Source organism: Musca autumnalis, unplaced genomic scaffold (genome assembly GCF_047663935.1).
Source record: "Musca autumnalis isolate F117 unplaced genomic scaffold, ASM4766393v1 scaffold_1, whole genome shotgun sequence".
NCBI lineage: Eukaryota > Metazoa > Arthropoda > Insecta > Diptera > Muscidae > Musca > Musca autumnalis.
Genome location: NW_027411644.1, coordinates 234,248,373 through 234,269,772, shown reverse-complemented (window position 1 = coordinate 234,269,772; position 21,400 = coordinate 234,248,373). Strand labels below are relative to the sequence as shown.

The 21,400-nt window shown below is 34.9% G+C and overlaps 4 protein-coding genes across 6 annotated transcripts; 2 read left to right on the top strand and 2 right to left on the bottom strand.

Annotated features, from left to right (window-relative positions):
* Positions 1 to 1,675: 1,675 nt before the first annotated feature.
* On the bottom strand, positions 1,676 to 4,056 carry LOC141389225 (uncharacterized). The gene is made up of 2 exons (XM_073960454.1): positions 2,006 to 4,056; positions 1,676 to 1,936 (listed from the first exon to the last, which is right to left on the bottom strand). Exons 1-2 carry the CDS (start codon positions 2,417 to 2,419, stop codon positions 1,694 to 1,696), a joined length of 657 nt encoding a protein of 218 aa, XP_073816555.1. The 5' UTR covers positions 2,420 to 4,056; the 3' UTR covers positions 1,676 to 1,693.
* Positions 4,057 to 4,142: 86 nt separating this feature from the next.
* LOC141389226 (uncharacterized) lies at positions 4,143 to 6,446 on the top strand. Its single transcript, XM_073960455.1, has 2 exons — positions 4,143 to 4,398; positions 6,077 to 6,446. The coding sequence occupies exons 1-2, from the start codon at positions 4,143 to 4,145 to the stop codon at positions 6,322 to 6,324; spliced, it is 504 nt and encodes a 167-aa protein (XP_073816556.1). The 3' UTR covers positions 6,325 to 6,446.
* Positions 6,447 to 6,448: 2 nt separating this feature from the next.
* On the bottom strand, positions 6,449 to 9,258 carry LOC141389224 (uncharacterized). 2 transcript variants are annotated; one of them, XM_073960452.1, is made up of 7 exons: positions 8,775 to 9,258; positions 7,722 to 7,949; positions 7,508 to 7,657; positions 7,298 to 7,453; positions 6,845 to 7,156; positions 6,651 to 6,794; positions 6,449 to 6,594 (listed from the first exon to the last, which is right to left on the bottom strand). In XM_073960452.1, the coding sequence occupies exons 1-7, from the start codon at positions 8,973 to 8,975 to the stop codon at positions 6,457 to 6,459; spliced, it is 1,329 nt and encodes a 442-aa protein (XP_073816553.1). In that variant the 5' UTR covers positions 8,976 to 9,258; the 3' UTR covers positions 6,449 to 6,456. The 2 variants fall into 2 exon arrangements, with proteins under 2 accessions (XP_073816553.1, XP_073816554.1); XM_073960453.1 differs by having other exon boundaries at positions 6,449 to 6,748; positions 8,775 to 9,044.
* A 4,037-nt stretch (positions 9,259 to 13,295) lies between these two features.
* On the top strand, positions 13,296 to 17,202 carry ATP6AP2 (ATPase H(+)-transporting accessory protein 2). 2 transcript variants are annotated; one of them, XM_073960451.1, is made up of 3 exons: positions 13,296 to 13,587; positions 13,867 to 14,597; positions 16,474 to 17,202. In XM_073960451.1, exons 1-3 carry the CDS (start codon positions 13,545 to 13,547, stop codon positions 16,654 to 16,656), a joined length of 957 nt encoding a protein of 318 aa, XP_073816552.1. In that variant the 5' UTR covers positions 13,296 to 13,544; the 3' UTR covers positions 16,657 to 17,202. The 2 variants fall into 2 exon arrangements, 1 of the variants encoding a protein (XP_073816552.1); XR_012409007.1 differs by having other exon boundaries at positions 13,430 to 13,587; positions 13,867 to 14,971; positions 15,072 to 17,202.
* The last annotated feature ends 4,198 nt before the right edge of the window (positions 17,203 to 21,400 follow it).

Below are 21,400 nucleotides of genomic sequence, written 5' to 3'. Positions count from 1 at the left end.
CCTTCTGAATGGTGCAGTCACTTAACTTTTTATAGGACAAGGATTGATGACAACGTGCAAAATATCTGCACAACAAACGTCACAATGCACCTGTCCAACGAAACCTATTCAATGATGGCTTGTTTGAGCAGCCACATTCCCAGATCTGGAAATAGGTTTTGATCTAAAGTCAGATTCACACGTTCAAAGTTAATGGGAAAGAAAATTGGCAGTATGGGCAAGGTAGTAGAGAAGAATAAAAGGGGTTACAAACATATCGGATCGGGACCAAATTTTTTCCACAAATATGTATAACATTTATGGGGAAGTCTATACTTCTCGAGTTACTGGCCTCTGAAGTTCCGAAAATGTTGGCTGACTTCCGTATTGTCAGTTGCTTTGTATTTGTGCATGAAACTAGGGGTTCTTAAATCGAGTTCCATACTAGAATAATTTTATGGAATTGCAGTAGTGGGAAAATTAATTTAAGAACCCATAGTTTCATGCACGAATACAAAGCAACTGACAATACGGATGTCGGCCGTTCTTCCTTTAGGGCGAAACCTATAGCTCTGCGTGTTGCGTGTGCGTTCAAAAATACAAAAACAAAATACATGTATTTGTTGTTGTTTTCAATTTGAAATACGTGTATTTTGTTTTTGTATTTTTGAACGCACACGCAACACGCAGAGCTATAGGTGCCCTAATGGGTACTTTACACGGTATGTTTTTTACATATGAGTTGTAACTTTGCATATACAATTTGTATGGGAGAAGTGACAACTCATATGTAAAAAGCATACCGTGTAAAGTACCCATTAGAGACAAGTAACCAATTTAAAAGAAAATGTTGTTTTCGTTCCCGAGATTTGCACCTGTCTAAAGGAGAATGTCTTATATCTCTTGCCGAAAGCCGATCTGTAAAGAATTTTATGACATAAATACTCACCGTTGGAAAAATATGTTGTTGTCTTGACTTTAGCGAACATGCTAAACATTGGATCATTGTGACAGCCCTCCTACATATTTTACAAGTTTTTTTAATTTGTTTTTGTTATTGTTGTTAGCTCTGAACTCTGCAATAGATCCTCGACGAATGGCAGGTTAGTTATAATTCTCAGTTAACACAACCGACTGCGACATACATTTTTTGATACAATTAATATACAGTCAAAAACGCTTATAACGTCACCAATTATAAGGACATATCGGTTATAACGACGAAATCCAAAAGTTCCAAATATCTGGGCCCTTTATAGCCCAAACTATACATGTATGTATGAGGAGCCACTGTGGCGCAGTGGTAAGCACGTCCGTCTTGCACTCAGAAGTTCTGCAGTTCAATCCCTGACCAGAACATCAACATTTTCGGTGGCAAATCCCTTCAGTGTAATGCCGGCGTACATTTCTTGAGTATTTCAGTCATGAGAAACTTCTCTATAATTGGTATCCTAAGTAAGACACGCCATTTCAGACTGGACGACAAAAGCCATGTATTCATTGACATGAGACCCTTCGGGGATGTTATGTATGTATGAAAATGGGTATATGTATATAGCTCTGTTCCAGAACTAAAAAGTTTTTACAATTTTTACCACTTTTACACATTTTGCGTTCCCGTACACAAAATTTATATGAAAATCGTTTACGACTTTTACAACTTTTACCACTTTATAAAGTACGGGAACAGGCCATATGTATTTACAATTATTGTTTATTTCCCATATAATAGATCAAGTTCGTATTTAATCTTTTTCGCTTGTAAAAATGCCAAATGTTTTTGAATGCGAAAATAATCTGCCTTTTCTCGAAAGTAATTAGTTTCAGCTATAATTCTTTGCTCCTCCAAATATAACCTTCGCTTGGTTGTGCCGGAAATAGGGTTGTTTTTGGTTGGTTCATGTTCCTGGTTATCCTTTGTTGTTAGCTCTTCAAAATATTCTGGATCAACGGGTAACTATTGTAAAATACATATAAACAAATTATTTAATTGTACTTTCTCATAAATAACAATCTATGCACTTACTTCACTATCAGAATTGTACGGATCTACCTTTTTCCTACTTTCATGGTTGTGAAAGAGTACTCTTTCTTTCATTTGCGGTTGTTCATCTTCATTTACATTATTCCCAAAGCTGTTGCTGCAATCATTTTCCACAAAATGTCCTTTCTTGGCAGCTATAGATTGTTCCAGTTCCAGCGTAGAGACGGACAGTTCTTTCATTTTACGAACATTTTCGGGATCATTTAAACCACAGGCTCTGGCATCAATGTCATGTTTAACTTTTAAATGCCTCAAAGAATTGGCCGTATTTCCCATATAACGTTGTTCATGTTGACAAATTCTACATTTTACTCGAGAATTACTCAGCTTCTCAAAATATTGCCAAACCAAACTGCTACGTTTCCGGCGATTTGAATCGTATTCATTGTCGCTCATTAGAATGAACGGGGGAAACACAAATTGGCGCGGTTAGTTGTTACTTTCCCGAATAAAGTTTTAATCGTAAAATTTATTCGCAAATTATTGTTGTAAATTTTTCTAATTCGATTAACAATTGTTTGTAAATTATTCGTGTAAAAAATTGTGATGTATAAAAGGCGAATATACGGTTACTCATCAGCAGTTATTCACCCTTATTACGGTTGGCGTAGTCGTAGACGTTCAAGTGGCGTAGACGTTGTCGTAGGCGTAGTCGTAAGATACATTTATAAATGATGAAAAATTATATACAACGAAATTTTCTGTCTTTTACAGCATTTTATATCCTTAAAAAATCGAAAGAAATACATTTGCAATTCCCAGAACGCATTTCTTGGTTTAAATACAACATTTATTTTTTTTGATACGACAAATCGGTATTACGTATGGCGTAATACGACAAATTGGTATTACGTATGGCGTTGAAATACGAGGAAAGAGTCGTGACCGATTGTGTAAACGAGAGTATATAAAAGTAAAAACAAATTAATTTTAAAAGATTTTTTTGGCAATGATTATTAAGATATATTGGAAAATAACTATAATAAATACAAATTTTACTACTTTGATTCATTTGCATGAGATAAATTTCGTGTCTTTATCAAATGACAAACTTTCTATTGAAAATCTGTTAGAGTCCTCATATAACGATTGATGCAATGTAAATTTCTTAGTTCTTGCTCAAAAGATGATTTCAAACGAATTGTTTTACAATTAAAAAAAAATATATTTTTTAAATTTAGTATGAGAAAAAAATTGTCGTTGTCGTAAATGTTACGTGGTACCAAAAAATATCCCTACGACAACAACTACGCCAACGACCACAAAAACGTCTACGCCAAACACTTATTTTGATTGTAAAAACTGTAGGGTTAGTTTTTCTTCTGAATTAAAAGTTTAAAAATGATCTACTAATAATTCTAATAATGTTTGTTGCCAAAAGAATTATTTAAAAGTTGAAATTTTTGCTTTTTTGTACAAAAACATACATAATACCAATTAGACATTACGACACGTCAGCATGCAATTTTGGATACGACAACGCCAACCGTAATAAGGGTGATTCATTTGTCGTTAATCGGGTTAATCGGTTTACAGGTTTTTGATACGAGGGGTGTACCCAAATGAATCGGCACGGTGTAATTTAAAATTGTTGTCACACAAAAGTTTTTTCAAAAATTTCGGGAACGCAAAAATGGAAAAAACGTCAAAAAAGCTGGAACAAATGTCAAAGTCGGCGTAACAGCCAATCAGACGCCGGCTTTCATGTTACTATTTTTTACACGCTCAAATTTGTCGAGTAAAAAGTTTTTAAAGAGAGCGTCATTTAGCGCCATTTTTGTTTAAAGAGAAGTGAACATTTTATAACTTTTTTGTGTACGGGAAAGGGGTTTCGTGTCATTTAGCGCCATTTTTGTTTAAAGAGAAGTGAACATTTTACAACTTTTTTGTGTACGGGAACGGGGTTTCGTGTAAAATGTGTAAAAGTCGTAAAAATTGTAAAAACTTTTTAGGTCTGTAACACAGCTTATGTATTCCTAATATCTGAAAATTTTTATTGCCTCGAAATTTGTGTCATAAATAAACTATCATTGTCAAAAATTGCATTTATTGTAACAAAAAATATAATTTTTTAAATTTCTTTTTTTTACCAAATTTTTTTTAAAATTTGGAATTTCCAATGGAAGACGGTCCTGTTTCAAACCAAAGCCAATCTACTCTTGCCAATGATACCGATCCGAAATGTAATCAACAGGAAATAGAAAATAAAACAGATTCATTAATTGAACTGGCCACTAGTACTTTCCAAGCCTTTTGTAAAGCTCTGGATGGTGAGCAAACAAAACTTTTGGATTTAGAAGAAAAGCGCAAGGAACTTCAGGGGGAACTGCTAGTAATAAAATCTGAACTAGAAAATTTATATGCGCTAAGTAAAGGTAAATTAGATACGTTTTTATTGTCATTAAAAATTTTAAGGGAACTATCATTTATCTACATTTGGGTCGTTTATCATTTATATTAAGGGGTAGATTATGGATAGCAATCCAACTCCAGTTGCGTTGTGACAGCAAATTAAATAATAATTTCCGCATTGACATCCATACCATTTACAATGAAATTAATAGCTAAAGTTTCAAAACATTGCTATTGAATGTATTTGAAGGAAATATATTTGTCTCTTCTGGCAACGCAACTAAAGTTGAGTTGCTATCCATAATCGGCCCCAAATGTGATATGGGATGTGGCATGTGCTTACAGGACTATGTAAACAATTCTGTTTTTAAGGCTTACAAGGGATGTGGTCAATTTTGAAAGTGCCCATAATTAGTTATAATTCCATACTTCCTAAGATTATAATGGCCTAAAAGCTCAAACTCTGCCGCACCAACTAAAATGAGTAATGACCACGATAACTTACGAATTGATCTTCCGATTCGGCCGAATCTTGACGCATCATAACATTTTTTTCAAAACGTACATCGAGTTCCAAGAAGGTTAGGTTTGGGGATGTGTAGTTAATATATATTGACTTCGCCACTCGGAGACCTTTCGGTCCTTTGTGATCATCCATAAATCAGAAAAAAGATGTTCAGAATTACCTGAAAAGACATAAGAAGAGAGAAAAGAGCTCCAAGAAGGTCTTTATCGGACGGCGCCTTCGGTATCTCTCTCACAAAAGTTCAAAATATTCGTGTAAAATTTCATTCTTCCTGACCAAGGGGGTTATTCTGAACAAAAATTCACCGTGAGATTTGTCTTTCCTCCATTTCATCTTAAGGGAGAAAGTAGAAAAACTCACGGGGAATTTTCGTTCAGAATAACCCCAAATGGTTCAAAAGCTCTAAAAAAAATTCGATGGTGGCCAACTAAAATAGCCGTTGGCACGTATCTATTGAAAGGAGTTACTGACATTGGTCAAACCTTGGCACATGGTAATATTTCTCTCACAGATTAATCGCGTTCGGAAACGCACTATCTTGCAAAACTCCTACTTGTACCTCACTCGCATAAATTACAAATTTTCGATAAAGAGCAATTAATGAAAAAAAAAAATGTTTGAGTATTGTTTTGTAATTTTCATCGACGGTAGTTCTTCCGATACTGATTGCAGGATTATGGTTTCTTGTTAATGGAGACTGTGCTGGTTGGTTCTGTACCACAAAAACCTAAAAATTTTACGCTGGAAACTTCGAAAGCTTCTTTTTTACCTACGGAAATGTTATTTATGGGCCGATTCCGTACAGCGAGGCGAGTCATGTCGCGTCGTCTATCGTCTCTGCGACAAAATTTCAAAAATGCACTACGTACAGCGATAGAAAATAATCGTCGATAACAAGTTATTTTTATTTTATTTTTATTCGTTAGTAAAAATGAACCGCGACAGCTAATTTGTTGTCGCCGGAAAATGAACATCACGGCGACAAAATTTGACGTCGTCGTGCGACTTTTGCCATACGTAATGGAAAAATTGCAACTGGCAACGCGACACGACTCGCCTCGCTGTACGGAATCGGCCCATTAGATCCTCGCTCCAGTAAGAGGCCAAGGAAATTTTGGTTTCGGGAACTGAAAAATTGTCACTTGTTTTTCTAAGTATGTCTCTTATTATTTCAGGTGGTTCTATTGGGAAAAGAGAAAATAGTAAAACAGAAATATTTAGTGATACAAAACAACATGAACCTACAACATCAACCGGAACTTGTATGCACAGCCAAGAAAACGCTTACGAACCCACTGAACCCACTGCTGATGAACACACAATTAATATAAAACAGGAATTACAAAAGGTATTGGAAGAGTGTGTTAGAGAGCAGAATATAGCAATGGAAAAGCTACCAGAAAATGAAAATAATTTGAACTGATTTTTGTTGGAAATATGTATATGGCGTGTGTTCTGATTAAGAAAGAATTGAAAGGGAATACAAATATCTAGGACAGGATTCAAACTTATAAAATATTAAAAATGCAATTATAAAAAATTGTGCATTTGCTTTTTACAATATCTTGGTATATTTTTTAAAAATATCATTTTGTAATAGATTGTAAAAGGCTTCCTTATATTTAAATAATTTGGATTGGTCATTACAGTCTTTGAGATGACAATAAAATGATTCAACAAGTAATGTAATTGCCTGAAAATAAAAATGTATTATTTCCCGAAAGTAATGTTAGCACATTGTTATCATACCTGCATTACTGTACCATTATGTTTCTGTACTTTAATAACTTCCATTAGGACTGCAATAAATTTGTCAAAAAATGTTAATAAATGTGGCTCTATTACGGCTAAATTTATGGGGTAAATTGTAACAATGTAACAACGATGGATTTCCTAAAAATAAAACCATTATTCTTTACTTCCTTAATTAGTATTTACCATACCTTTAGCATATCCATACAAATATCTATATTTTGCATTAAACGATAAGATTCCAATATAAACATTTGTAATATAGACTTAGCCCATCTATAGGTTGTATAACTGGTATTGCTACTACCAAGAAGACGTATACTCTTCATTGTCTCATCGTCATGTATATCTTTGCTAAGTACATCATAAAATTCTTGTCGATTAATATTGAAATATACAACAAATTTACTAAGATATTTCATTAGACAAATAGACGACAAACTGTTGGGAGCAAGTGGTATATTTCGCAACAATATTTCAAGGGAATCGTCCAGTTTGTTCCACTGTAAGTGTACATAAAGAATGGCTTCAATATTAGTATATTGATGTGTATGTGTTGATGCTAAACTATTTTTTTATATAATGTTGACATTTAATTGATGAATTAATCATTTTTAAGCAAGCAATCAAAATTTGTACCATACCGTAAAACTGTCCATATCTGTGTAAAAGTCGAAACACTTTAACAAACAACTCCACTGAAGTTGTATAAAATCAATTGAATCCATTATATGTAGATCTTTGAAAATGGCATCATAGATAACACTGTGAATATTCATAGAAAGGATTTCATCAAAATTCTGTAAATAATTATAATAAAAATTAAGCTTAAATGGCTGAATTTAATTTCTTACACCATGATTAAGCATCATACTAAATATTTGTGTACTCAAGAGCTTGTAATGGGTTTCATAACACGTTCTTATATTGAGGCCAACTGATAAACAAAACATAAGTAGTTGTTTATTCATAAAATTCTGAGCACTAGACGATGATGTATTAACCTGGAAAAAATAAACTTTATCATATGTAGACTTATGTACATATAATATTATATTTAAATCATACCATAAGATATTTTACAAAACCATTTGTGGCACCCATATGTCTCTTCCATGTATCTTTATGCAGCTTTGTTTGATAGTATTGCAGCAATTTTGCATGAACACTACTTGAAATTCTACCAAATCTTTGAAGAATTCTATCAGCATTGTTTAATAACTCTGGTTGGTCAACTGAGTACAAGGTGTTTCGAACAGAAACTTCGCAAAGCAGTGTAATGAGTTTAGCTTGTACCTGTTAATTGCATGGAAATTTGGAAATTTATAGAAAATGGTTTGGGCTTGAGTCTAGTTTATGGGCTCCGATTATCTTTACTAAAGTTAGGACTTGGCGTGCTTACCAAAAATATACAATCCGACATCTTTATAACCCAGCTATGCTGTAATTACTCTCGTCAAACAAAAATAACACTATACAAAACGCTGATACTACCCGTGCTAATGTATGGCTCCGAAGCATGGGTACTTGCGCAAGCAGATAAGGCAGTGCTTGGTGTGTTTGAGAGGAAAATTCTTCGAAAGATCTACGGGCCGATTTGCGTTGACGGTGAATATCGACGTCGTATGAACCACGAGTTATATAAGCTATACAAAGACATGCATATAGTTAAACGTATCGAGATGCAACGATTGCGTTGGCTAGGCCATATCATGAGAATGAGCGATGATGAACCCGCTAAAAAGGCGTATGAATACATGCCACATGGCGGTGCACGCAGAATCGTCAGGCCTAAGCTTCGATGGAGCATACAAGTGGATGAAGAAATGAAAAGGCGCGGTATTCCAAAAAGTCAAGCGAAAAACAGAGAGGAATGGAGATCTTTTCTTAGTTCGGTCTATGGAACAAATGTTCTGTAATGGGCCAACTAAGTAAGTATGCTGTAATTACTTTATATAGAATGGATAGACTGCTCATAAAAAGATGCCTGTTCGCATTATCTATTGAAAGTCTTAAATACTTGCCCATGAACCGACATACTAATATACATTATTGAAATAAAACGAACAACTTAGAGCCCGAAAAACTAGATTTGTTCCAATAACATCCATATATACTTGCCTCCTGATTGGTTTCATCTTGGCAATCCCATGGCTTTGCTTGCTCCACCCAATCATACAAAACAGGTAATTGTATTCGTAGACATTCATGATATGATTTAAAATGCTCACGTTCTATGGGAATATTATCCAAATCCTCTTTCAATTCTGGTAACATACAAGATTGGATAAGATCCTGGGTTTTGTCCAAAGACCATTCCATTTCTATCCTTGTTTTTATTTTTGTGTGAAACCGGCGAACATTAACATGAGAATCAAAACAAAAACGACAAATATAACAGGGTCTTAAAGATCGAAATTAGGGATACTTTCCAAGCCCTCTGCCACACGGTGAAATAAATTTCATGAAATTATGTGCTCTTAGTCCCGCTCCACAGTGATTTCATTGAAACAATTCATGAAACTATTTCCCGGTCCACACTAGAGTGATTTCAGTGAAAAATTTCATGAATTTATGCGTTTTTAGTCCCGGTCCACACTAGAGTGATTTCAATGAAAAATGTCATGAAATTATGCGTCCCCAGATCGAGTTCCATAGTAGGGTATTATAACGAAATTGCTGTAGTAGGGAACTCGATCTAAGAAAGCCCAATTTCATGAAATTTTTTCAATGAAATCGCTTTGTCCCGGTCCACACTAGCGTGAATTTCATTAAAAAATTTCATGAAATTAGGTGTTCTTAAATCGAATTCCCCACTACAGCAATTTTATGATTTTACTCTAATATGGACGTCGATCTAGAGCAGCGTCGCCCAACAGAATACCATCAAACTGAAGCAATTGTTTATGTAGAGGTGAAAAAACAACAACCACATGATGTTTATCAGTCGTGTTTTGCTGACGTACACTGTGAATGAGGGAGAATGGCAAAAGCAAAACAACTCAGTGGGCGCCCGCAGTATACAGATGGGCGACCCTGATCTAGAGACGCATAATTTATTTATTTATTTATTATTCATACATAGTAATGCAAAAAGTCTTTAAGACCAAAGTGCGCATTACAAATAAATACAAAATATCTTGCTGATTAATCCATGACTAAGATGACATTATACAAAAATTAAAAAAAAAAAATTTATAAAAAATATTCGGTTGCAATAATTTGAAAACTACGGTTCTGTGATTTAGTTTAAGTTTATTATTTTTTGCAATATTTTTGTTTTACATTTTTCGTGATTATTTTTATATTTATACAAATTCTGTGTTGTGAAGTCCAGTTTTTTATAATAAGCAAAAAAAAAAAAAATGCATGAAATATGAAAGGAAACTAATTGATTTTCAATAAAGGCTCCTGAAGAAGTTGGAATTAACCCAACGAAACGTTGAGTATAAAATGAAATAAATTAGTTTTATTTACTTCATAAACACTTGACCGAATTAGCCCGGTATAAAAAATACACAACCAAAGTATAAACAACAACACGGTCATACAAAATATATATATAAATAAAAAAAAAAATTATAGTTTGCAAAAATAATGACAAAAATTAAAAGAAAAGAAAAGGAAACTAGAAAAACGGCTTCCCAGCCAAAAAGAATGAAAGGTAATGAATTAAAATCCCATGTTAATAATAATGCACGTACTACAGGCACCGGGCTACGTTACGTTTAAATGTAGGTGTGTTCGTTTACTCAACAATTTGTAACAGTTTAGTAACTTCTTGTAATCGGCTAAGGTCTTTTGCATTGTACTGTAGAGTACACGAACGACATCCAGTAACAATTTATACAAATTTTGAGTAAACGAACACACCTTGTATTGGGTGAATATGCAAAACTTCGCAAGTTAAAGCTGAAAACAGATACAACGTTTGATTAAAGTTTTGCGTTGGGCGTCGAGAAAAAAACAACAACAACAGGGCGACGACGATATCAAAGTCCAGCGTTTATCTGTTTGCCGGCATATATTTCAAATGAATTTGAATTTTTCGGCATCATGCCCAACAGTGTAAAAACGGCCAAAACGACACAAAACTTTACCCAAACGTTGTATCTGTTTACAGCTTAAGAGGCAGGTGATTCCAAAGCCTTGCTACTCTAACATCGAATGATCGATCATAGATACCGGACCAAAAGCGAGGGAGTAAGATTTGTGGATTGCGTAAGAATCGTGAGAAAATGAACTTTGAACAGAGTAATTCCGGTATACCGTTTTTAATAATTTTATAAAAGCATGACATAACCCGAACATTTATGTACGACTGAAACGGAAGTCCCAAAAACTGCAAAGTATAACTGGAGACATGATCTCTATAATTTAAACGATATACCATATTAATTAATATAAGAATTCTGTCAGTGAAATTACTGTAGTGTGGCCCGGGACTTTAGTGTTGACCGAGGCTTAAATCCTGGGTACATAATCTGCCTCGTCTGCTTACCTTGCTTCCCTGGTTCATTTCTGACATAACAAAAATAAATTCGGCCGATCCAATTTCGAACTAGGTTGCCCTCATGGTACAATAAAGTAGAGGTAGGCTAGGAATGAAAATCGTTGAAAAATACCACCTTGCAGGCTTAAAACGTCAAATGACATGGTACAACAATAAAGGTAGATGTATTTGCATAGTTAGCAAATTTTACAAAAACATATTTAGAACTTCAATATTTGACGAATTGTTCTTTCGCAATTATTACTATTAAATTAACAATTTAATTTTGCAAGCGAATAAAAATCGTTTGAACTTGTTTTCAATTTTAAAATATACCGTTGTAGCAGCATTTTTGTTGGAGCAATTCACCGATGCACTACCTTTATTATTGCTAATGGCAACAACAACAAGAAAAGAAAAAAATTGTAATCAGCCTTTAATTATTCTACCATGGTTGCCCTTTTCTTTTGTATTCTTTTGTCAGAAGCAAGCTGCCTCGCCTGATTGCTTTGCTTTCTTGTTTCTTTTCTGACATAATAAAAATAAAAGAATAAAGAAGGCCGAGAAAATTTCGAACTGGGTTGCCCTTTTCTTTTTTTATTTTTTATGGCTATATTATGCTTGGTTTACATTTACGAAATCCACTTGATTTCAACTGTCAATTCCATTGATTAAAAGTTAAACGAAATCCAATGGATTTCAGATGAGTTTTCATTTGACGTATACGCAAAGGAATTGTCAGTTGAAATCGAGTGGATTTCGTAATGTAAACCAAGCATTACACCATATGCTTTTTTACATGTATGACATCAGCTGGTCAAAAGATGATTTCGAACGAATTATTTTACAATTAAAAATATATTTTTTGTATGAGAAAAAAATTGTCGTTGTCGTAAATTTTTCATGATTCCATAAAATAACCCTACGACAACGACTACGCCAATGACTACAAAAACGTCTACGCCGAACAATTATTTAGGGTTGGTTTTTCTTCTGGATTAAAAGCTTAAACATGATCTACTAACAATTCTATTAATTTTTTTACCAAAAGAATTCTTTAAGGACGAATATATTCATAATACCAATCAGTCGTTTCGACACGTCAACTTGCAATTTTGGATACGACTACGCCAACCGTAATAAGGCTGATTAAAAAAAGTTGCTTTGTTGTTGCATTTCGTCGATGCATCTACCTAGTCAATATGCCTTGCTCTACATCATGGTAGAACAAGAAAAGGTAGCAGCAATACCCAGCTGACTGAACTGGGTTGTAGTGTTAGTGTCAAATTCCATTCGACATTTTATGTATTTATTTCTATGTTCGATGTATTTTAGGGATATATATTTTTGAAGAACAAATTTATTCATCAGAAAAAAAAAACTATTTCCCATAAAGACGGCTTCATATCATTGAGGAGGTTACACCTCCAGGTCCGAACGACATGCCGCACACTAAAACACCGCTTATAGAGGCGGTACAATATTTGTTAATATGTGTGGTATTTTCTTAAACTTGAAAAGAATGAAGCCCTAATAAACATGTGCTTTTTTGTTTTCAAAAGCAAATGATTGAAACATCTTCTCTTTTTTCAATGAATTACCAGCGACCCGAAACATTTTTGCAAGTATTCTACTTTCTGCGAGAAATTATGCATTTAATGGAATGATATGGAAACATTCAAATTGAAAATCTAACGAGTTTTCATTCATGTTTTCCAAAATATTCAATCAAATGTGAAAAATTATTAGTTTTTTAAATTCCAATAATTTATAGACATTTCCTTGTTTTGTTTACATTTACGTTGACACTAAGGTTTACAAACAAAAACAAATTCCTTTGTGGTTGTTGTTCGAGTTGTATTTGTTGTAGTATTAACTTTACCTTGTATTTGTTCTACCATGGCTCTACATCAAGAAACTACGCCACCCGCTATGCGCCACCAATTCACATTCAAATACAATAATATACAAAAATATTTTATTATAATACCTCCTGAATGAAAGCTTTAAAAATTAAACTGTTAAGCTAAAACATAATGACATTATGCCTGTCTGCGTACTCGATAATTTGTAATAATTATTACTAATGTTTCTGAAATTGACAGTTGTTCAATGGAAAAGTTGCTGAAAAAAGTGTTTCAGCAACATTTAGTAAGTACGAAGACAAACCTAATGTTTGTACTTTATTTGCAATATTTCCGAAACATTTAAATTTTTATTTACATTTTGACAATACGTTGACGCTTTATTTTAGTTTACGCTACGGTTGTGCTTTCTGAACACATCCCACTATACATCATGTGACTAAATACAACCCTGATGTCATTGCAGAGTAGAAAAAATATCCGTACATTTTCGTTGTCTCCCGTTTGTCGATTGTCATATGATCACGAACAAAAATGCTGCGAAATTTACTAATTTTATCTTTGTGCATAGTGGCAAGTAAGTAAAATTGAAAAATTAATAAAAAATGCATCCAAAACTATGTGTAATTTGTGTAAAAATGTAGAAAACATGCAGAAAAATGTTGGAAAGCAATGTAAAAATCACAACAATAAGAAGGTGTTGTATTTGTGTGTATGTGTCATGTGAAGAATTGAGGGTTGCAGTGAAAACCAAGAAAAAATTCATATCTACATAATGCAGAATATCTATAAGTTGTTTTTCAATGAATAATTTTTTTGACATGCTAATATTGTTTATTATTTTTATCTCTTGTAGTTAGTGCATCGGGTGAATTCACCGTTTTGAGCACACCCAAGTCCTTGTCATTCAAGGGTAATGAGCCATTACAAAGTCAATACATTGGCGATGTTGTCTTTGCCTCATTGGGAAATGCCGTAGCGGGAGACGCCCAATGGTCCGGCTTGACAATTGCTGATCCCTTCAATTTACCCAAGATTGTTGTTGCTGCATCATTGAGTGGTGTTGCTCACAGCAAAGTATCGGGAGCCGGCAAGAGTTACGAAATTCAAGGCAGTTCTGTCGACGAAGCTTTGAATGGTGTCTCTGCCCAATTGGAAGCTGACAATGAACCTGTTTGTGATTTCAACTTCGAAGATTTGGAAGAAGGTGTAGCCAGCTTTAAGAGCGCTTTTGGTGATGTACAAGTTGACGCTGTACAAAATACCAAATATTTGAACAGTGAATTACACACAGCTGATAAGCAATTTGTTCAAGCTATTGCTTACATCAATGCCGCTGCTAATAATTTGGCTAAATTGCAAAATAGCTGCAGTTTCGTTTCCATTCGTTTGTCAGCCGATTCTGTTGCTAAAGCTCATGGTGAAAAATCTGAAGCCATGACCGAAGCCTTGGATCTTTTCACAACTGCTGTTAAGAACTTGAACACTGCCGCACAAAAAGCCAACAACAACGGTGCTTTGGTTCTTTCGATTGTCAACAAATCCGAAAATTCTCGTGCTAAACGTGATGCTCCTGAACCTGGCAAAGTAAGTAGAAACAAATGTTGTGTTATTTTACAGAGATTGAGAAGTAAAGGAAGTAAGGGCTGTGAAGAGATCGGTTTGGAAAAAACAAGCATTTATGAAGACTGACTTGAGCCGACGTTTTTTTTTTAAATAGTCGAATAGGATAAGAAATCGTTACACAGTGAAATACCTCAAATCAGGCAGTATCTCGTCATATGGGGGTATATCAGGAATATTCAAAACTTTGCCATGAAGCCATAATCTGAGTTTCAGGGCAACATCCGTTGTGTCATTGGATATTTGCTAAACTATTAGGAAAGTAATCTGAAGTGTTAGGTGAAGATTTTGATATCTTGAAAACAAAATAATATTAAGGTTGACATTTGCTGTCATTTGTCACGCAACTGACGATACGGAAGTCAGCCTCTATCTACTCAGTTGACTACAAAGCTGACTTCCCTATCGTCAGATGCTTTGAAAATTTTAAACTTTCAGTTGTACACCCTTGCATTGTTCCTTGAAAATGCAATTAAATGCATCACGTTAGAAATTTACCTACGTTAAAAATGCACAATTGTGACGTTTTGAAATACGTAGCTTCGCATTTGTTAAGTATTACGGCATTATGAAACACAATAGTTTAGACATTTGCAGTTATTTGCCAATCATCTGACGATACGGAAGGCAGTCTATCATCCAAACACGGTTTCAAGGAGTTTTCCAAAATTTTCCAAATGTTCTATTTTCACACCAAAACATTTCAGCCATGAAAAACTGCTCTACAAGTGGTGTCGTTAAGACACCATATCATTGAGCCAATATGAATCACCGTGCACTCGTTGATATGACAGAAGTCTCCCTTGTCCCTTCGGTGACGTCCATAGGATGCCAATATTCGCCTTTTAAAAAGATTGGTTCATAAATCTTTTGAAGAACAAGTACATTCGGAAGTACTCTTCTACTGAGTCATATAACAGCAAAATGGGTAGGATCAGCCCTTTGTATATAGTGACGTTTATCTGGCAATTGTTTTTGTTTATGAACTGCTTGCTTCTTCGTCCAAAGCAACACCAATTGGGCCGTTTGTTTTGCTTACTAGGCAAGTAATTAAATGGCTCAATACCAGATTTCCGATTTCTATAGTCAACTAAATCAAATGTTGTTGTTGTAGCAGCATAGAAACCTACATAGAAGCATAGGTTTGATGCTGGGTTAGGAGCCGCTGGTCGGAAGAACACGCTGCCGTGGGATTGAACCAAATCTATTGGAATTTTTGTGCGTTTACCACCAACTTGTTCCGATCACCGTTTGTCAGACAAAATTTTTTGCTGTTTCACATAGTTCGATCCATGATATCAATGTCAGAATAGAGCAATGAAACTCGCATCCTTCTCTAAAAGGCAGGCAGACCCATGTATTTTTGGCCGAATATTGAAAATTATAAAGCTTATAAAATTCTGTTTAAAACTTCAAACCAAGTGATGTCCATATAAAGGGATATATCGGATAGTGATATATAGCTCATATTCAATACAGCATTATCAATATCGAAATTTTCAACCATTAATATTTTAATGGGACGTTGCCAGTGGTGGGAGGGAAAACATATTATTTCCCATACCTATTTACATACCTGTATAATCAATGTAATACATTAATTTTTGCGTGGGGACAACGAAGACATTTTGAGGTATTATCATGTGGGCATCTTTGTAATGGTGTTTACAACCACATGACATTAATTGAACTTGTGACTATATTTTCTGACGTAATTAATGACCTCGTTCTTCAGAACCATTTCGACTCAATAAACCTTAACATATTTTCAAATGTTATATTGGTTTTTGTAATTTTTTTATATACTAAGCAATTTCATTAATTTCCATTTATATTTTAGGATTACAACTTGGCTGAATACTATAACGAAGATTATCCAGTCATTTTCAACATTATCTTGTGGTTCATGGTTACATTCGGTTTTGCTTTATTGGCTATCTGCTATGCAATCGGTTCCATGGATCCTGGACGTGATTCCATCATCTACCGTATGACTTCTACCAGAATGAAGAAGGATAACTAAATTTTTGTGATGCGCAATGTTCCAGCATTATTTTCTTTAATTAGTACTTGTAATTTGTTAACACAAAAGACTTGGCTGTTTTATTTCTCTTCATTCTTTCAGACGTTGAGAACCTTTTCGAGTTATTCCCAAATTTTTGAACTTTTTTTTCAAAAACGAAATGTGTGTGTTACATTAAAATTCCCAAGCAACAACATCTAAATAAGACATCTATAATAAAAAATGATAATATTATTAATCGTCAACAACAACAACAATAATATAAATATATAGTATAATTAATATACTCTTAAGTAAGACAAATTCACTTATACATAAGTATTAATTGTTCTAAAAAAGATACAATATACACTTAGAGCATATAATACATACAACTATATTGGGGTCTCTTTTCTTATGTGTATTATAATTTTATTTAAGCTGCAAACTATTGTTATTCCCTTTTAACAAGAAATATTCCAATTTATTAAGTTTTTCTTTTTGTTTGTTGTAGCTTATGTTTGTTTTTTTCTCCTTAATTACAAAATAATACCCTAAAAACAAAAATACTTGTGTGTTCTAATTTTCGAGTGTACATATATGGTTCAAGGTATTCGGCATGAAATATTCACAAGAAAATTAAAAACAATAGCTTTCCAGAGGTTGCCCATGCTATTTAATGTGACTTAGATGATCGTCGCTGATTTAACTTTGGTTATCTCTTACAAAGCTGTGGAAATGCTATTTCAGGGATGCATTTTAAAACCTTTGCTACAAGTGAAATAAGGGAGATTGTGGGCGTTAAGATACTCGATTGGTAGCGGATTTCTCTGAATTATGCGAGCCAAAATTCTAAAATGTTCCGAAATTGCCAATTGGGGAATTTATCAAGTAGCCCAAAACTATTGCTCCCAACTTCTTTCCTAATGCCGTCTGGACCTTGGGCTTCGTATAGTCAAGGAGATGTGATGAAAATCGCATTTCAGGAATCAAGAGCATGGAGATGTTCTATAAGATTGGATGCTCAATAAATTTACATCTGAATGGAGAATGTACGAGCATGTTCTGGGATTCACCGTGTATTCGATACACATTACACACACACTTCACCGCTCGACACCAAGGTGTTTCTGACTTTCACGTGTGTAAAACAGGCATGACCAAAAAGAGAACGGAGAAAATGTGAACTTATTCAAAATATTGGCAACTTATAACAGTGTGTTAGTAAATTTGTATTCACGCAACCCTGTGGGGACGAAAATTCCAATTGTCGCAATTTAAGTAGTCCAGAACTAGTTCTAATCAAATATTGGCCCCTAAGTAATGCGAAGGGAACCAATTGTCACCTTTTTATCCCCAAGTAAACGAGGAGGCGTCAGTTGCGACTTAATTAACTTAACTTAAACGACGAGTTGTATAAATAATTCACATTTACATTTTCTTCATAACTTGAATATAAATGAAGCATCCAATAACAGAAGCTAGTGTTGATGGAATGGATATCTTCGTTAATATTATTCATATTGTTCTGGTATAAAAAAGGAATACGACGGAAATATGCAAATCGCCCTCTTCTTCTCTCTACCCGCTAGCAATTCCAATTGTCGCAATTTAAATAGTCCTAAACTAAGAGGTAAGTGGTACTAGTTCACAATTGACCCATAAGTAATGTGAAGGGAACCAATTGACACCTATATATCCCCAAGTAAACGACGAAGCGTCAGTTGTGTGACTATTTCCCACCACTTTTTTATAAATAAACTGGTATATGACTGTAAACCTGGAACTAGTACAATACCACCTACAGGTAATGTATAGAGTGTCAATTGGTTACCTCCTATGACATCCCCATGTTAAAGTTTACAGTTGATTGCACTGTGAAGGGTCAGAAGTGGAACTAGTTACTGTAACGCTGAGAATCGACGAGTTTCCGATGCCGAACTAGCCCATCGCCCAAGCGGGAAGCTATAAAACAATAACAAATCAAAACATTTGTTCTCTTTTGTACGCTCTTTCTGTGCATTCGGGTCGTGTGCGTGTAAATTGCCGAAAATCATCGGCACCGCCGTGCCAAATGTGACCATGCTTGGTATACAAACGTAAACAAAACTTGTGCCTAGAAAAAAGAAAAGAAAAATTGATTTTTTACGCGAATTTATTGTTTTTGTGGATTGAATTTTTGCATACATTTTAAGAACATATTAATCTTAGCTCTCAAAGCTTTTTTTGGCGGTTAATTTTCGTTGTTTGTATAAAAATCAAGAATACACCCGGCTCTCACCAAGAAAATAACAGTGTGTCGAACTCACCAAAATTGGGTGTAAAGTGTGTTGCAGAACAGTTTTAGGTGTGTTCGATACACGTGAGGTGTAGAGGTGAATGCCAGAATATACCCGGTAATTGACAGCTACAACAGGGAGATTTTTATTGATACCAGATAGAGGCTGACTTCCGTATCGTCAGATGCTTTGCAAATGTCCGAAAATGTATTGCTTCAAAACGTTACAATTGCGCATTTTTAATGCAGGTAAAAAGAACACGTGTAATAGTTGTATTTCTGAGAAATTTGGTTGCATTTTCGAGGAACAATGCATGAGTATGCAACTGAAATATTGAACGATTCGGAAGTCGGCCAAAAATACTTGGAATTGTTGAGTGATTTAGTGGATACAACACACTTGCAGCGTGTTCGAGAACACGATTCTTTATTTCAACCCTGAATTGCACAATTCAATCGTTTGCTGGGTCATTTACACATATATGATAATTGATAATTTGACTCAATAGAGAAATTCAGTCCGCTGGAATGTAGCGTTTTGCCGAATTGAGGATTCTGAATATGTAATCGCCCTTTTCTGGTACATGAGGGTGGGCGTCGTCAAGTGACGTAAGGAGTCGTCAATCATATTCGCGAAACCATTCCAGTTTTCTTTATTATAGTTCACGATCAATGTGCGCTGGTCGGGTGGTCAGAATTTAGACACGGTGCTCTTGAACCAACTTTAAATGGAAGATGCTTACACCTGGGAAGTTTTTGCGGATTCTGAAACTACAATGTTCATAGATGAGAAAAATAAAAAAAATTCGCCGGAGCGCTTTTTAATTTAGATTTTTACGATTTGCTTAAAAACGTTCCTTTAGTTCCATTTTGATAGCGCTTACGGTTTCCCAGAAAAATCGTGAAAACCTAAAAATGCGATCTTTACAGCGATTTATTTAAAAAGGGCTCCGGCGATTTTTTTTCTTTTTTGATTTTTCTCATCTATGTATAAACATTGTAGTTTCAGAATCTGCAAGAACTTCCCAGGTAAAAGTTCTTTTCATTTAAAATTGGTTCAAGAACACCGTGTAGAGCGACCGCATTTGCCAGACTGCTCGGAGATCTGGCTTCAACTGTATTGAAGGATTTCTTATAGATGGAAGCGTAGTCAAATTCGTCTTCTGTTTTGCAATAAAAACACGGCGTGGATCGTTCGGCTACTGTGATTGTATATATCGTGATGAGCAGTGATGAAATCGATAACAGTATCACCGGAATGAACAGGGAGGCTCATGACTTCAGGGAGTCGGAATGGGAGTGAACAGATGATACCAGACGATATCTGACGTCCTGCTGGATAATGAATTCGAGACCACCATCATGATCCCTTTACCTATCTCAACAGACGATGTTTTAATTTCCGTGAAGACGAAAGGAAACAATTGGAATTGGAATAAGGGGGCGCACCACCAGCCTTTGCGGATTGCTACTGCGGGGTCTGTGATGAAACTGACGGATCGAATTTTCATAGCATTGCTGTTGCTTCAAATTGGCATTATGGGCACTGGATCTGGAAGACTAGGCGGATTGATATTCACACTACTAGCACGGACACTATGTAGTAGAGTTACTGAATGACGGAATGCTAGCCGAACCATTAAGGTGCAGGAGACGACCTGCTTAAAACCTATAAACACAGTATGTTCTGAAATACACTTCACCTCCCACATCACGCCTCAAGCATTTTGGTCACTTTTTTTGTTTGTAATAGTTTGGCTGAAGGTCATTAAAAGACTGTTTTTTATTTGGTTGGTTTAAGTTTTATTTCCAATATTTCAATTGTCTTCGTCAATCATCCTCAGGGATCTGAATTTATGGTCACTTCATTTACTCTATTTTTGCGAATTTCTTGTGGCTAAGATTCATTAGGATATTTAAAAACAAGTGTACCACACTATTCCGTCCATAAAATACTCGAAAAATAAGTGTAAATTGGGTGAACCAAATGCTTGAGGCGTAAGGTGAGAGGTGAAGTGTGTCTTAGAACTTACCCAATTGCAAACGTTGCTTCTTGCTGAAGTGCAATTTTCCGTAATACGTTTATGAACAATTTCAGATACTAGGTCCAGAATTTTGGTTCAATTAGGAGAATTGCAGGCAAAGTTGCCGGCATATTTGACCACCGGTTGATACAGCCTTCCTGAGAATTAAGTGGAAACCATGATTTTCGAAACCGTACTCTAAAACTTCAATACATTTTATGTCAAATATAAAACGAAACTTGCGATTTTTACCAAGTTGAAACCAAAAATGTCTTTACTTTGCCTAAGTCCGGATTACGTTTCTTTGCATTTCCAAACGCTGACAACATTTATTTTCATATTCGACCTCGAATATTGATGCAGAACGACTGCTATTAGCTATTTTCGTCCAAAATTCGGGAATAAATTTTCATAGTTAATCATATCTAGCAGATTTTTCTTAAGTATTTCAAATATTCGTCCG

Excerpts from the sequence above, each read along its gene's own strand:
- LOC141389226 (XM_073960455.1), top strand. The coding sequence starts at position 4,143 with ATGGAAGACGGTCCTGTTTCAAACCAAAGCCAATCTACTCTTGCCAAT. Across the intron at positions 4,399-6,076 it reads TTTATATGCGCTAAGTAAAG|GTGGTTCTATTGGGAAAAGA; the intron begins GTAAATTAGATA and ends TTATTATTTCAG.
- LOC141389224 (XM_073960452.1), bottom strand. The coding sequence starts at position 8,975 with ATGGAATGGTCTTTGGACAAAACCCAGGATCTTATCCAATCTTGTATG. Across the intron at positions 7,454-7,507 it reads GTATGATGCTTAATCATGGT|AATTTTGATGAAATCCTTTC; the intron begins GTAAGAAATTAA and ends AATTATTTACAG. Across the intron at positions 7,157-7,297 it reads CAGATATGGACAGTTTTACG|TGGAACAAACTGGACGATTC; the intron begins GTATGGTACAAA and ends GTACACTTACAG.
- LOC141389225 (XM_073960454.1), bottom strand. The coding sequence starts at position 2,419 with ATGAGCGACAATGAATACGATTCAAATCGCCGGAAACGTAGCAGTTTG. Across the intron at positions 1,937-2,005 it reads CGTACAATTCTGATAGTGAA|TTACCCGTTGATCCAGAATA; the intron begins GTAAGTGCATAG and ends ATTTTACAATAG.
- ATP6AP2 (XM_073960451.1), top strand. The coding sequence starts at position 13,545 with ATGCTGCGAAATTTACTAATTTTATCTTTGTGCATAGTGGCAA. Across the intron at positions 13,588-13,866 it reads ATCTTTGTGCATAGTGGCAA|TTAGTGCATCGGGTGAATTC; the intron begins GTAAGTAAAATT and ends TATCTCTTGTAG. Across the intron at positions 14,598-16,473 it reads ATGCTCCTGAACCTGGCAAA|GATTACAACTTGGCTGAATA; the intron begins GTAAGTAGAAAC and ends TTTATATTTTAG.